At 38.5% G+C, this 17215-nt stretch overlaps 1 protein-coding gene across 1 annotated transcript in view; it reads right to left on the minus strand.

Annotated features, from left to right (window-relative positions):
- Nucleotides 1-17215, minus strand: part of kl-2 (dynein heavy chain 2, axonemal kl-2) — a 1019064-nt gene that overhangs the window by 7794 nt on the left and 994055 nt on the right. The window contains exons 64-65 of the mRNA XM_069137782.1: nt 7345-7755; nt 3829-4347 (exon numbers count right to left, since the gene is read on the minus strand). Coding sequence (XP_068993883.1) covers nt 3829-4347; nt 7345-7755 — 930 coding nt within the window. The remainder of the gene's footprint in view (nt 1-3828; nt 4348-7344; nt 7756-17215) is intronic.

The following is a 17215-nucleotide window of genomic DNA, read 5'->3' on the forward strand; positions in this document are numbered from 1 at the left end:
ACAGATATTGTGAAGGGTGACCTCCAGAGCTTACTAGATCAAATTCCAAGCCCATGTATAGTTCTGGGCGATTTTAACGCCCACCATGACATGTGGGCAGCAGAGGTAAATGACGTGCGAGGTAGAATCATAGGTGAATTGATTGAAGATAATAATTTAGTAGTCCTCAATGATGGAAGAAGCACTCGTTTTAACGTAGCCAAAGCAAGCTCGAGCGCTATTGACCTATCCCTTTGCACGAGAATTTTAACTGATGACCTGGACTGGGAAGTCGAGGATAAGCTAGACTGTAGCGACCATGATCTAATCGAATTGAACTTTCTTGGGCATAACACCATACAACCCGCTCCTTCGCCTAGATGGAAACTAAAAGATGCAAACTGGAGTGAATTCAAAAAACAAGTAGAAATAGAAATAATCAAGTAGAAGACTATGGGAAACTACGACCTACTCAATATAGACGAGCACCTGGAAATAATACCCAACATAATTATGAAATCAGCGGAATCAACAATACAGAAAACTACAGATAAGAACAACAAAGCCAAGCTCAGCTGGTGGAAGAAAGAATGCGACGAAGCCCTGAAGAACACAAAGCATGCAAAAAATATATACAAGAGGAATAAAACTGAAAAGGCAAAAAGAGAATACAACAAAGCCAGAGCAACTTCGAAAAGAATTATATTGAATTGCCAAAGAAAAGGGTGGCTAGAATTCGTAGAAGGGATCAACTCACAATCATCGACAAAAGAAGTCTGGGATAAAATCCGACGTATAGGTGGAAAAACCAAAAGTAGTACTTTTCCATACCTTATGAAAGAGAATAATGAAATATTAGAGAATGATCTTGATATCGCCAATGAATTTGCACAACAATATGCTCAAAATTCCAGCGACAATAATTACACCAGAGATTTAATAATGATAAAGCAGAGAGAAGAAGCTCAGGCTGTAGACTTGGAAGACGAAGAAAATATACAACAGGTTATCAATATGCCTCAAGCCCCGGGCCAGATAGCGTGCTAACATATTCATCAAAAACTTACCAAGAAAAGTACTTGAGCACATTCTAATATTTTTTAACAAAATTTGGCAAAAGCGAGTGTTCCCGAAAAAATGGCAAGAGTCAATCATCGTACCCGTTCCTAAAATTGGCAAAAAGAAACTGCACATAGGAAGCTAAAGGCTAATTTCACTGACGTGCTATATGTGCCAGATAATCGAAAAAATTATCCAAAAGAGATTAAACTGGAAACTTGAAACAGAAGGGTCACTGTCACCATTTCAAAGTGGCTTTAGGAATAAGAGGTCAACCATCGATAGCCTTGTACTAATAGAAAATTCCATAAAAAACGCTATGGAAAACAAACTGCATTTACTGATGGCTAGTCTAGACATTCAGAAATGTTTTGAGATGCTTTGGCGTGACCGAATAGTCAAAAACTTGGGCAATGTATGCGGACGATCTAACGATGGGGTTAGCAGGTAAAAATCTGGAAACTACAAGGAAAATTTTGCAAAAAATGATAAATAAACTTGTGACCATGGCGAGTGAAAACGGCATTATGTTCTCTCCAGAAAAATCACAGTTGATTCTGTTTGAAAAATCAGACTCCAAACGGAAACCGGCTATAACTTTGGAAAATAATAACTTACAAGTTCTAGACAAAATAACAATACTAGGGCTGATATTTGACAAACGATTGAGCTGGAAACATCACATTAGAAAACTAAAGGCAGATTGTGCCCAACGCATTAATATATTGAAAATGATAGCTGTCAAGGGTTGGGGAGCGGACATGCAAGTACTTAGAAGAACATACATGGCAGTAGTTCGCAGCAAAATAGATTATGGCGCAATTATATACGGCACAGCAAAAAAAACATTACTAAAGGAATTGGACCCTGTCAACAACACTGGAGCAAGACTGAGCCTTGGGGCCTGGAGATCCACCCCTATACCAAGTCTACTAGCTGAAGCCAACATCGTGCCACTAGAAATAAGAAGAAAGCAACTCAGAGTGCAATATGCTGCAGCGGTGCTCGCCTACCCGCCCAACCCAATTTACGAGTTACTCATAAAAAATAATGAGCATAGAGATCGATCGAGTGTTCAATTAATAAAAGCAAACATAGCAAATACAGAAATTCCCATCCCCAGTCTGATATCCAGAAAGCTGTGTCAAAAACCACCTTGGCAAGATTTCGATATAAACCTGAATAAAGTGTTAAATAAAGTAAAAGATTCGGTACCTATAGAAAGGATGGAACAAGTAGTTGCAGCCACCCTTAAAGCAAAATATCCAACTCACGAAATCATATTTGTGTTCAGTGACAAAGATCCCAAAAATTACTTATATAGCGGCATGATGACGCCTAATGGATTACCTAGAATCACAAAAATGTCAAACTTGCCCAACAAAAATGAGGCCGAAGCATTATCTATATTAGAAGCCCTGAAATGGATGGAAAAAAGCGACAAAAGAAAATTCGTTATTTTAGCCGACAACATCGCAGACATACATGCAAAAATCGTGGCAAAATATAAGCAAAACGATTTTATATTGAGACTAATAGAGACTACTGAACAGCTGATTCAGTCACGGTACGAAATTGTATTTTGCCAAGTTCCGACCAAATGTGCGAAAAGATACAAAGAGGCGGTTACTGGACAGAATGGTGCTATAGACCAGCGGAACAACAACGACATAGAATATCCAATAAGCTTTAGAGCCATTCAAATAGTCTGGAAAGATAAAATATTAACAAGCTAGGATCAACAATGGAAACGCGTAGCAAATCAATGGAGCCTAGAAATAAAATCAGATGCTTACAAGTAGAACCCAGCGTTTTCGTTTAAAAAAAGGAGAGACCAAGTAGTGATTCAACGGTTAAGATTGGGTCACACAAAATTGACGCACGAGTACCTTTTCGCCAAAGAAGACCCCCCACGCTGCCAACATTGTGAGGTAACCAACACAGTGATGCATGTACTCAAAGATTGTCAGGCAAGAAATAGCATGAGAATGGAGATGAATTTGAGGTACACCGTCAAGGAAATGCTACAATCACCTGAAGTCTGTGAAAACATCATTAAATACCTTAAAGAATTAAACTTATATAACGAAATGTAGAACAAATATACATATAGCATACCTATGAACTATATGAAATTTACCACGTCAATGTTAGAGGATACAAGCCAACAGAAAGAAATAACAAATATGTAATGTAAAATGTATTCAGAACAAAGTCGCTAATACTCAAAAGAGACGCGCGATTCAAAATAAACGATTGAAAAAAAAAAACTCCCAATGCTATAAACTTCTTACTTAAGAGAAGTTTTCTCAGGTTCTAGAGCTGGAAATCCCTTTCAAACTAATCAGAAGTTGAAAAAAAACACAGCTCTGGCCGTCACCAGGCGCCCGGTAAAAGGAACTTCTTAGGCGATTTTATATGAAATTCATTTTAAGCGGAATCTTTGTTCAAGTGGAATACATTTATGAATGATAATTATTTCATGAAATCATAAAGAAATTGGTCTTACGAAATTCAATATTTATTTTACACAATTTTATACTGAAAGCGAAATTCGGTTCCTACGCCTCTCGATGTTCGGCACTCGCTACTGCGCGCTTTGCGCACCTACCCCGCCCCGTTTTCCGCTTTCGGCCTTGTTGCTCGTTACGCTTACTTCCAAGGAAATACCGTGTGTCAATTTTGTGTGTCGATCTCATCGACTTACTCTACACTCAGAAACTGTCTATGCATAGGCGCACCATAAGAAGTTCCTTCAAAATATTCAGGTAACATAAGCTGGTACTTTACCGTGGGTGGCTCAACAAGTGTACTATCTTCGACGGAGAAAACAGTGAAATCCCAGGATAAAGAGTCGATTGAAACATTCCACAGTCTAGCTGACGTTTGTAAGACTGCTGTGAGAAATCCAGTTGGAAAAGTATATGCTGCCAGCCAAAACAGTATTGGTGGATGAGTCGCTTCTGCCCATTTTGAAAAATGTTCCACGCGATATCTGAGATCTCTTGTCCAGGAACCAAGCTGTTTTAACGAAGGATATGTTGCAAGCCAGGGTGTTGGAACGCGTCCTTCATATATGCAGATGAATATTTCTTCCAATTCAGTGGACATGAGAACTAATCCCTTTATCGCACGTTGTAAGTCGCTCAAGCTTAGCCGCGTTTGAACTAGCAGTGCGTTGTATCTACTAATTTCTTGTAGCAGTACAACGTCCAGTGGAGTTTTTATAGGTCCTATCAATTTATCTGTTGTTTCGTAGTCAATACAATTTGGTATCTTTGTAAAAATATCCAATGCTAGTTGCATCACCTGAAATTGAAAAATATTGCCACTTGAAATTTATAATTCCGTCAAAATTTGCATGAAAACTTATATTGACCCTCCGAGTACACAATGGGTAACCACCCATGTCTCGGATTTAACGCTGTACATCTTTTGTAGCGTTGGTCTTCCGTTGGCAGTCATCAGAAAATGAGCCAGGGTAGTAGACATCCAGTGTGTATGAACCATGTGATTTTTCTTCACATTTGGGTGGCTCATGTGGCTATGGGTAATGATCACAAGATTTACTCATGCACTGATTGCGATGAAACTGATTGATTATCACAATAGATAGTATTCAAGTTCGAAGACATTTGTTTTGGATATTAAATATACTTTGAAATAAGTAAGAAAAAGAGCTCCATGCTAAAAAAAGTAAGGAGCATAATAAATTTTTTACTAATTACAGATTCCTGTAATTCAACTGGTTGACTGGTACGAGTTTTTACAGTTTTTGTGGCAAAACTGGTAGCCAAATGCAATTGAACAAATTAGACCAAAATTGATACCCGGGGATTTTTTCAATCCTTGATTTCAGTTCAGAACTTATTTCACGAATGTTCCACCCTCTGAGGGTGAAAATAGGGGTGACAAAGGGTAAATTTTCAGTTTTATTATAAATTTTGTGGTTATATTCAAATTCGAAGTTTGGGGTCTCCGATTCGATTGCAAGAGTTATTCGTTGAATCTGCCATCCCCTGAAAGTGAAAACAGGGGTTGGTCGGGGTAAATTTTCAGTTTAAGTATGAATTTTGGTGTTGTCTTCATCTCCGAAATTTGGTGTACTTATAGGGGTTTTTGGGGTCTTAAGTCCAATGCAAAAGTTATTCCTTGAATCTGCTCCGTCTGAGGGTGAAAATAAGGCTGAGTCGGAGTTCATCTTTAGTTTTATTATAAATTTCTTCTTGTTATATTCAAGTTCGAAATTTGGTGTGCCTGTAAAAATTTCAAGACTTGCCTTCGCCATTTTGGATCCTCCACTTTGCAATACTTCTTTTCTGATAACGGATTCATCATCAGCAATCCCAAAAACCCCTGAGTAACAGGATTCAAAAGACTTATTCCACTTGTTGACTTTTTGGTACAAAGGTGGTGAGGCCTAGTTGTAACTAGCGGCATTTGAAACCGCCATTTTAAATCCTTCATACCGAGTTTTTCAACCAGCTTTTGAATTAAGTTTCAGTAACCCCCAAAATGGTAGTGTACAATTTTTCGTCCAACTCCATTCAGAAGTAACAAAGTTATTAAAAAATGTGCTTAACTATACATTAACAACCGCTTAACTATATATCCATTTGGCTGACGCGAGATTTTATTCCATTACAGCGGACTTGACAGACGTAGGTTTGATGGATTGTCGTCCCTGCCTTCCCATAGACCCGGGTTTTTACACCGTCCCTGTGATCACAACGGATTCAGACGCACCATTTTACCGTTGCTACAGTATCGCAGACGCGTGCTCCAAGGATTGCCATTGCTGTTTTACCACAGACTCAGATTTCCACTGCCCTGTGATCGTGACAGATTTAGGCACACTCATTTTCAGCTTCTGCTCCTAGCACAATTTTACGGACTCTGATTTTTACTTCTTTTCCGTATTCCTCCACCGATAATGGATGTTACTTCATGTAGCTTTTTTGTCTGCTTGATTTTAATCTATCTAACTGGCAGAAGCAGAATTATACCTCATAGTTGCCCAACAGACACAGGATTTTACTCTGTTGCTGTTCTCTATAACCCTGTTCGTGTACACTGATTTTAAAAAAGCTGTTAGCAGAGTGAGAAAGCAAGGTCTTATGAAATGAAATTAATAAATTAATTTTTTTCAATATTATTATCTGTTTACTCAACTACTTGAATCCGAAGATGGGAAGTTTTGGCACTGAATGCACCGTATGCTCATGCAATAACAAAATGATAAAACCAAATTAAATAATAATTCAATTAATAATTCTCTGGTTACGCTCCTGATAGATATTAAGTTACACTTAAATTTTTCTAGCTCATTCGGCAATTAAACTTTACAACTTGACTTCTACTGGTAATAAAACCGCTTGCATGTAACCAAAATATTGTATAAATCTATATCCTCAAAAGAAGCTACTCTGCTTATAAATTTTCTGAGTCACACAAATCCCTCTAACTTTGGTCTTACTTTCCGGATGAAACCTCCGACGTTATAATAATATGTGAGTCAGGTGAGTACTTCGCTATGCGTCTGCTCTAGCTAATAATTAAAGAGGTTACCTGTCGCTTTCGCTAGGTATCGAATTTATGCTATACGTAATAAATCAATCCGGTGGTATGCCCGGGCTTGCTGACAAGTCCTCCAAGACGCTCCTATTTAAAATAAATTCCCAGTGCTGCAGACGATGTCTCAATGAAGAAAGGATTAGTTCCGCGTCAGGTCTTGACCGTCCATGTGCACTGAACGGTGTATATGCGTGCTATAGGTGGCAGAGTGCGTCCGTGTAACCGGCAGTTGCCATTGTTCGATCGACTGCCCGGTGTGGTAGTCGAACACGTGGCAATTCATCACAATTTTTGTCACTTTTTGTATCATTAAAATGATGCTCCCGTAAATGCGCGTTTCTTTTTACATACTGGAATGCATTTTCTTCATCATACGAAATAAGAACCTTTTTTGAGTAGAAGTTCAATGACCTATATTTTTCCTTTAAATATAGTACTTAAACGATTCACGATTTATCAAAATAACAACACCGTCTTTTCTTTACGTTAAATTCACGAATTTTTTTGCTCAAAAAGTATGCAAATACATTTTTGAAACATTTAAGCTCAGCCAAGAATTTTTTGGTTATTATGTAATTAATAATTTCAAAAATACAACTGTGCAAAACTGACCACGGGTGGTAACTACCGAGTGTGTACTCAATGTTCGAAAATATAAGTATGTACTCGAAGGGTTAACGCTGTAAACACGTTCAATCACTTTGAACAAAATTTTGAAATTGGTGCACGTACCTTGTCTTCCTTGTTGGTACTACCCACCTCCGAAACTGCTTGAACTTGCAAGCTCATCAGAGTATCAAACATGTTTTTTGTCTCATTTATGAGAGAAGTGATATCAGCATTAGGATGCTGCCCGAAAGCCTCCGGCTTATCGGTATTTGGTAGTACGGCTATGAAATCTCTATATGACTCCAGTGATCCATCCCGAGGAACATAATAGGTTGATAGTGAAGAAAGGCGATAAAATGGTGTGTTCAATAAATCAACTGAAAAATATTGCTGAACGTATGTCATCAATAAACGACGGTCCCAATCGTCTGTTACGTGGCCACCATAATTGACGCCAGCTATGAGATACTTTAAAGCATCCCACGGTGTTTCAGGATACTCATCTAAATACACTTGCAGTAGATTTTCTGACACCTGGAACATACAAAATAAGTTCTGAACATTGTCATTGAATACATGTAAGATATTTTGTTAGTGAATAAAATTATGTCAAGACTAATTTCGTTGACAAAGGATGCGTGTAAAGGGTGACAAATAGCTATAAAATAGATACTGGGCAGTATAATACCGCAGAGAAACCTATTTCAAGAAATTTATACGGTTCTGTACAATATGATTTCATCATTCCAGACAAATGCAAATACGGGATATTGCCAGATTTGTATACATTTTGTTGTTCGAATACTTCTACACTGAATATGTTTCCTCGGTGAATAAGTTCACTAGTGACTTTTTGTCTGACTCACACGACACTGCTCTAAGCAGGTATACATGGACAGGGCGCAGATTCTTAACATAAAAGTTTATGGATGCTCTGGCCAAGACGAAGACCCTCTCCTTAAATGTTTAACAAAGATATTACCCCTGCCGCTGTTGTCACCTTACAACGGAATATCATTATATGTCTTCACCGATTTTTTTTAAGCTCATGGTACGTCGAAGTCATGACTTGGATCTTAACAGATTGAAGCGGTAAGCCGCATTGAGCGGCTACTACAACAAAATCTAATTTAAAAGCCGAATGGGTTCGGATACGTTGAATGTTTGAACTTAAATGAGCACTCATGTCGCGTGGCGAAGATGAGCCTAGTCATGCGTATGTGAAGACCTCGGTTTGAGTCCAGATGCGGGTGAATTTTCTTTTCTTTTTCTTTTTCTTTTCACCTGTAGTGCATTTCATTGCCGATATAACCTGACCAACAGGTGGCGTTAGTTTTCATTGTGTATAGCACAGCTTGTGCCAATTAACCTGAGTGATACACAATGTACAGTAATGTTCATTAGTGTCTTTCCTGTATTTGTACTGTACTGTATGTAAACATGCCTCTTCCTTTTTTGCATGTGCAAGCCTCGCTGCATACCGGGACATTACATGAATGCGCGAGACAGGAACCTCTCTGAACAGCTCCAAGTTTGACCAGGGTAACGTCAGCCGTGTGCTAGCGGCTTCAATCCAAACATCGGAAACTCGGAGCTGTGCTCAGAGTGTATGTGTATTTTGGGTTACCTGCAATTATGGCGCACCTCGGTATGGAGAGTGAATGTGAAAGTGATCTTGACCTCGTGGTTTGAATGTTGTGGAAGGATCTTGGATATATAGGTCTAGTATTAACAACAAATATTTGATGTCAACGTTTCGACTTTCGGATTAGAGTCATCCTCAGGACAATGTTTATTACATTTTGGAAAATTTTAATTTCATCTTATCCATAATACGAAGGGTGGCTTTACATTAAAACAACAGAAACAGAGAACGGGGATGGATATACCCATCACCTGCGTATATTGCATAATCAATTAATAAAAAAGGTGAAAAAAAGTCTATCCATAAGACAGTGCCTTATTATATTAGTTGTCTCTTTTTCCTTATTTCCCATCGCTCCATTGGACTCATTTTTAATTAAAACGGCAAACCAGTCAAAATTCAGAGCGCACAGATTCGCTGTCCAAAGGTGGAGAGTGAATGGATGAGCCGCTACGCAAAACTGTGCCAAAAAACCGCCAGAGACTAGTAGAGAGATTGCCAATGCTCGCCGCCCTGCGGGTGAACCAAGTTACGGGGGGATTTGGATGTGGTGGAGATAGTTCGCGTGCACATTGGCTTGGCCGATACGTCAGATTTTGAAAGATTGCTGCTGCAGCTGCGTGCACATCAGCTACCTGGGTAATGCAGAGTGACTGCAGAGCTGACTAAGCGGCGGCGTGCACGTGCCTCGAGCGTATTTATCGGGTGAACCTTTCTGTTTGGAAACCGCACCTTCCGCGTTTGTTGGAGAAATCAACAAATGCGAGAGTTCACGTTTATTCACAGACTCGATTGTATTTTGCTGATGATGAATGAGTCTGTAACTGAACATTTAATTGTGATAAGCATATATTTATATCACGGTCTCCTCAATTGGGCTTGTTGCGGAAAAGTATACTCGTCAGTAGGTGCATGACTGCGTCAGAGACTATTCTTTCTTTCTGGCACGTATACGCATCAACAATTTTTTCGAATAATATTATATCTAATCGAACTGAATCTACGTAAAAAATAATTGATTGGCTCTTAAGCCTTTAGTAGATGAAGATGCACTGGACCGCCATAATTATTGTATATAGTCCGTAGCAGCGGGCGTTGCGCTCGTGGCTGATAATCTAACGATTCTCGGATCGAGACCACATCCTTTCAAACTTTTCCTTATTGAAAATAAATGCGCCTATTTTATATCAGTCTTGACGAGCATTTCTTAAAAATTTTGAGAGATGCGAGATCGGAACGAAAAAATTATTTCAGTAGCAACAATGTATGGACCCCTCTTCTTTTCTGATATTGGCAGCCAGTCAAGAGGCTTTGTAGTGTTCAGTTTAGTGCCAGCAGTTCTCGAGAAATTAAAATAGATCTGCCAACAAGAAAAAAAACCAAAATACTTTCTCTCATTTCGCTTCATTTATAAAGACGGGATTGGCTTGAAAAATTACTTTTCTACGTGCGAGGAGAGCATATTACGCTTGGACTCATTTTCTCAACATATTTAATTTCATACTTCAATTCTGACATTTGTGGTGTTCAATATTCGGTCAAAGATTCCTATTACGCGTTTCAAATTCGTAAACAGATTCTTCTATTTCAAAAAATGCGTCAATCCATCAGTCTTGAAAGAAGAAATAAAAAAAAGGATGTGGTCTCGATCCGAGAATCGTTAGATTACCAGCCACGAGCGCAACGCCCGCTGCTACGGACTATTTACGACAATTTTGGCGGTCCAGTGCATCTTCATCTACTGAAGGCTTAACAGCCATTTAATTACTTTTTACGTAGATTCAGTTCAATAGATATAATATTATTCGAAAAAATTGTTGATGCGTATACGTGCTGGAATGAAAGAATAGTCTGTGACGCAGTCATGCACCTATTGACGAGCATACTTTTCCGCAAGAGGCCCAATTGAGGAGACCGTGATATAAATATATGCTTATCACAATTAAATGTTCAGTTACAGACTCATTTATCATCAGAAAAATCCAATCGCGTCTGTAAATAAACGTGAACTCTCGCATTTGATTTCTCTAACAAACGCGGAAGGCGCGGTTTCCAAACAAAAAGATTCACCCGATAGATACGCTCGAGGCACGTGCACGCCGCCGCTCAGTCAGCTCTGCAGTCACTCTGCATTACCCAGGTAGCTGACGTGCACGCAGCTGTCGAAGAGACTTCCAGAATCTGACGTATCGGCCAAGCCAATGTGCACGCGGACTACCCCCACTACCTCGGCCAGTGGAGACCCCCTTGAGCACCTTCATTGGCAATCTCTCTACTAGTCTCTGAAACCGCAAGACCAAATCGTCACGTAAGTTCTCCCTCCGCCGTACTCCCGCTCTATGCTGCGTGCCTCGGTAAAGATAGTAAATCGATGAGTTGTCACACTAAAGTGTAATATATATTTAAAACACAAAATCGTTACATGACTCCTACTCCGTGCTGCGTGCATATAAAATAAATGCAATGTAAAAGTGCCTAAAGAGTTCTCTCTGCCGGGAGTCTCTTGGTGGCCATCTCCCGCCCCCCCCCCCCCTTTTTTTTTATGCAAAACGTAAGTTAGTGAGTGCATGGGGGAAGTGACGGAAAACTGGTAAGTGGTCTCTGAGGTCCGACCGTCGGCCGATACGGGCTTCGTGCCTGGCAACATCTTCTCACTGCACATAGTTTTGACTCCTACTACGCCTCGTCTGACTAACAATAAAGTGATTGGGCTTGTCACGAACGCCTCGTATTCACACCTGAATATATCATCATAACCATGTCAATAATTATTAATATCGCTTTAGAGACGAGGAAGCATAGCTTTAAATTCATTAGTAAATTCATAATTATTCATTTATAAAACAGTTCGTGGCACGACCAAAGCGCAACGGCGTAGTTGACCGTCAGCAACGTCAGCGTCTCCGCGCCCGCCAGATCCCGGGTGTAATCAACACCGGGATGAGGCGAGCGCGAGATCACGCGCTTCGAGGATGACCGTCGCGAGGCGAGCCTTTGTTCCAAAATTATAAATTCAGCAAAAACCTCGCTCGCTGCCCGACGCTCCAAGGGGTGTCGGACGAGCAAGTGAAGTCAGTCCCGTTAGCAACAGCCTAATAACGACAGCAACGGAACCCGGCTCCTTCAAAGCTACCGTGTGTAGAGTTTATAAGTCACCTTTCCGTCACCGACGATTAGAGTGTAATACTCTAATTCTATACGCGGTCGGGAAGGTTTCTCGCGTCGCGGCGTCAGTCTTTTGAAGTTAGTAATAAGTGCTTAAAGCTGTGCCACGAACTTAATCAAGTTGTGTAGTCCTAACTGAATGTGAGTGTGAAAGTGTGAGCCGTTCTGCGAATTCGAAGCTGAACCACCGAAGAGTAAGTGCGAGAGAGAGAGAGAGTAAACATTAGGTTAAGCATAAACATTGTAAGCTTCCCCGTCTCCCATTTCTTTTGCTATCTTTTTCCTTAAACATTTAGCTTTCCATCAAAACATTCTAGTACAATAATATTGAAATCCTCCAATTCATTTCACAAGGATCGTCCTGTAGAGGACGATCACCTCCCAACCCACCAAAAAAATAAGAATAAACCTCTACGGTTACCTAGAGCAGGGTTTCCCAACCTTTTTTGTGTCAAGCCCCCCCGTAATATAAATAACGTTTTCATGCCCCCCCCCCCCCCCCCCCCCATAATATTTTTCGTGGCAATAAAACAAACGCACTTTATTTTAATATGATTTATTTATCAATTACAACTTTTATGTATTTTCAAATGAATGTTAATATTATTACTAGTGAGATACTTGAGCTTGCACGTTCTGTACTAGCTTGTCGATTCTAGGTACAGTTTTTGCCAAAGTTATTGTCAGATCGCTGTCGACGGCAAGACGATTTCGCTGCTTAGTTTTAATTAAAACCAAAGCTGAAAAACCTGTCTCACACAATTATGTTGAAGAAAACGGAAGAAGTATTCGCAAAGCAAGAGAAGCAACTTTTGGATTAATAAGGAATCGTTTTATCCAAAACTTCTCCAATGTCAAGAGATGGAAGTCATCTTTCATGGTCGAATCAGCTTTCATTTCTAGAAATTCTTCCTGTACTTCTTCTGGTAATTGTAAAACATCGACAACAAATGGGTTTCTGGTCATGTGCCATATTGGTGATTCTGAATTTATGTCTCGATAGTAATGTTGGAATTCGCTCACCAAGGTCTGCAAGTGAGTAATTATTTCAATTTTCAAATCTTCGTCCAGTTTTTTATTTTTAATTGCTTCGTATAGCCGAGAAAAACATAATAAATTTTCAGCAGACACCTTTTGATCCCAAAGTTGAAGTTTTGATATGAAACCTTGAATATGATCATAGTTACTTATTAAAGTACCGTTTTGGCCCTGAAGCTTCAAGTTTAGCTGATTTAAGGTGTCAAATATATCAGCCAAATAGGCCAACTTACATTGAAATTGTTCATTTTTGAACATTTGCAAAAAAATATTTTTTTCCTTGAACTCAAGAAATAGGATGACCTCTTCTTTCAATTCGTAAAGGCGAGCTAGCATGTTGCCCTTGGACAACAAGCGTACTTCTGTGTGAAAAAGAAGAACTCTGTGATCAGAATCGAGATCCTCACAAAGTAAAGTAAATAATTGACTGTTCAAAGCACTGCTCTTGATGTAGTTTACGATTTGTATGGCCGAGTCTAAAATCTGGCGTAAATTCTGTGGCAATGTTTTTGTGGGATTCTTTTCCTTGAGTTTTTGAGCTAGACCCGATCGGACACCTATCATTGCAGGAGCCCCATCTGTGCAAAGTCCAATGAGTTTATTCCAATCCAAATCATTTTTTTTAATGAAGTCAGATATTGAATTAAATATGTCTTCAGATTTAGTGCCTGCTGTCAAAGATTGAGAGTACAAAATCTCTTCTTCAATTATATCTCCGCTGATGTACCGAACATAAACGATTAACTGTGCACAATTAGTTATGTCTGTGGATTCATCGCAACTAATGGCAAAAAATGGTGACAATTTTAGTTTGTTAATTATTTGTGACTTTATATCTGCTGCAATATCATCGATTCTACGCTTCACTGTGTTGTTCGACAGAGAAATCGATTTCATTTTTTGCTCTGATTCTTCTCCTAATATTATCTGTGTAGCTTTTAAAACGCATGGTTTGATTAATTCCTCGCCGATAGTATGAGGTTTCTTTTGCTTCGCAATCAAATAAGCTATTTCAAATGAAGCTTTGACATGCTGTGACACTCCTTTGTGATAACTTCTTGACTTATCCAATTTCATGCGCTTGAGTACTTCAGCTTTAGAAGAAAAAACCTCTTTCGACTTGGCTGTCAGAGTAGGATGTTGCTGGGTCAAATGTCTTTGAAGGCGATTGGGCCTCATGCTATCATTACTTAACCCTTCAGGACATGGGTTATGAGATTTTCTCTCATGCTCAACGTAGATCTCAAATATCTTTTAAAATTCGAATGGAAAGACTACTTGAAAATTTTTGTATCTTCCTATAATTTAGTTTTCTAGATACACATCCACTAAAAACTGTTTTTTTTTAAATCAAAATTGCGAAAAAAAATAATTTCTTGGAGAACATGAGATTTTTTCTCATGGCCAGAGTATTAAAGGGTGAGAGATTTTAGCTTTCGTTTCTTTTCGGCCTAGTTCGGGTCGTTCCGTAGTATGCGTCCGCCATACTTGTTTACATGATACATATACCTAAAGAATAATTGTGCAATGTTGTGCTGTGTTATCTGCTTTCAAAAATGTGAAATTTATAATTTAATTGTTGATATTCATTAAACGAATATTATTAAAAGTTGTTAAATAAACGTAAGTCAATATTTTTGTTTTATATATAACCCTGACAAATACATTTTATGAGTACTTAGATCTAAGTTATTTTGCATTGTGAATATTTAATTGATATTACTTTAATAATAAATTTGAGCAATTATTTTACCTTAAAAAACATTGAAAATTATAAATAAATGATATTTTCTTAAGAAAGCTGTATTTAAAATATACTGAGCGCATGCGCAGAAGCCATGAGATTTTTTCTCATGGCCAGAGTAAATAATGGCAGTCAAAACACCCATATCCTGAAGGGTTAAAACTTTCATACATATAACACACTGAGGCAATTGTATGTCGTCTTTTTCAATAAAAATGAATCCATATTTAATATAATCTTCAGAAAATTTTCTCTTTTTTGCTGCCATTTTGAGTCTATAAAAATAAATTGGTCATTACATTCAATTAAATATGTCTGCTACCTAACTAATGAACTAATATTACACAAACTTACCTTTTAATGACAGATGTGTATTAAAAACAAAACTTCAATATTTATTAACTTGTGTATGCAATTAACAAATCACTTCGGGCCGGAGCGGACCGAAGCGAGAAGCGAGAAGCGAGAAGTTCCGCCGGCCGCCCGGCGCCCGCTCCTCCCGCGATTACTGGTCGAAACTTGTCCAGCAGCGACGCTACGTGGCTACGTTGATACCGACTAGTCCGGGAGTTAACGACAGAAATTTCCGGGTCATTTTCGCAAGCTTCATTTTTTTTGTATGAGTTATGTTTGTAACGTATAATAATAATCTGAACGTCTGCCGGCGCACCCCCGTGACAGGGGGTTACAGGAGGGTTACAATTGCAGCAAAAAATCGACAAAAAAAATTTATAGCCGCATACGCTAAACTGATTTTAGGTACCAGTTGAAACATAAGAAGCTGAGAAATCATCGTCTGCCACCTAAATTCCGCAACAAAATTCGTCTGCCACCCACGCAAGTAAGCGCAAAAAAAATGGTAAAAAAATTTATGCCCGCAAGGATGAAATTGATTGAAATGCTTCTTTTTATATCAGCAAACACAAAAATAATAGTCTGCCACTAATAAGATACCGCAAAGGTCGTCTGCCAAGCGTATGAAGTTGCGTTCGGCATGCAGCGCGCGAGCACCGCGGCCGAGACCGCGGCTACGACGCTGCATCTTTATCGGCCTGAAAGACGATCGTTGTTATAAATTGTTCAACGGCTATCATGAAGTTGTTTTTTTGATGTTATATGTATACAAATGTTTGTTCAGTGAATTAATTTAAAGTCTGGTAGAGACCTTTTAGTTTAAAAATTAAAAATATATTGATTTGATAAAATGCTTTAAGATAAAAATTAGATATTACTGTTTTACAATGACATTCGGAGATAATTATTTATTGATTTTTATTTTATTATGTACAAGAATCTATATTTATTATGTACACGTATAATGATGCTGATCTTGTTTAACAGCCGTAATTTTATAACCATTCATCCATATCACATTGGTCGATAGAATCATCCGTTTCATCCAATATTATATCGGAATCCTCAATATCAGAGTCATTGATTTCAGGATCGTCTTCTTCATCTGACTGACCTTGGTCTTGCTCTGTATTCGTTTCTTTATCTGTAAATATAATAATTTATTAATGGCTATATAATTATTTTTATATAAATTTTTATGTTTTTGTATAATACCTTGATTTTCTTCAGAGTTGATTGCTATATCATCGATAATACCTTGATTTTCTTCAGAGTTGATTGCTATATCATCGATGGATTTCGGCAATTGATCTCCTTCGAACCATTCGAAAACAAGTTTAGCTTCTGATTCTTGCCAACCATAATCAGTGGGTAAAAATTCCGTCGCTTGCGGGAGATAAGCATGCCTCCAAAGATGTGCAATATATGCGGTTCGTTTCAATTGCTTTTGCAGCTCAGCTTTACAAGGTGGTAATACTGCTCCATCGACATTTTTTGCGTTGGTCCGGAAGATTTCGTCGCCCTCATTTATTTTATAATTTTTCATAAAAATAGCTACACGAGCTTCATTGACGTCAGCTATCTTTTTTAACCCATACATACGGCATACAAATTCTTCGATAACTGTATAAACTGCTGATAAGTCGCCAGTGTTTAAATCACTGATACTTTCAAAGGCAGCTATGTACCTATCAGAGTTCCTTAACATAGTAAATGGGCGATTTTTACCTTTTCGGTAAAAAGATGGGTTATAGTCGCAGCCCGTCAATGCGTGGAAAGCTGGTAACGCATTACACAACTTTTCTCCTAATTTATTGTACATTTCTCTGACATTGACAAATCTTTGCGAATTGCCAACGCCAACATGCATCCACAACTTTACGTCGTTCCTTATGTGTGTCATATTGCCCAGCAATATGATAACATTTTTGCGAATTTCATCACTATATTTAAGCCTCCATTTTCACGGAAAAGATCTAGCGTAACTATCCACGAGAATTTATTAAATTAATTATATTAAACAAATGTATAATATAAAAAAACAACTT

The sequence above is a fragment of the Neodiprion pinetum genome, chromosome 7 (genome assembly GCF_021155775.2).
Source record: "Neodiprion pinetum isolate iyNeoPine1 chromosome 7, iyNeoPine1.2, whole genome shotgun sequence".
Classification (NCBI taxonomy): Eukaryota; Metazoa; Arthropoda; class Insecta; order Hymenoptera; family Diprionidae; genus Neodiprion; species Neodiprion pinetum.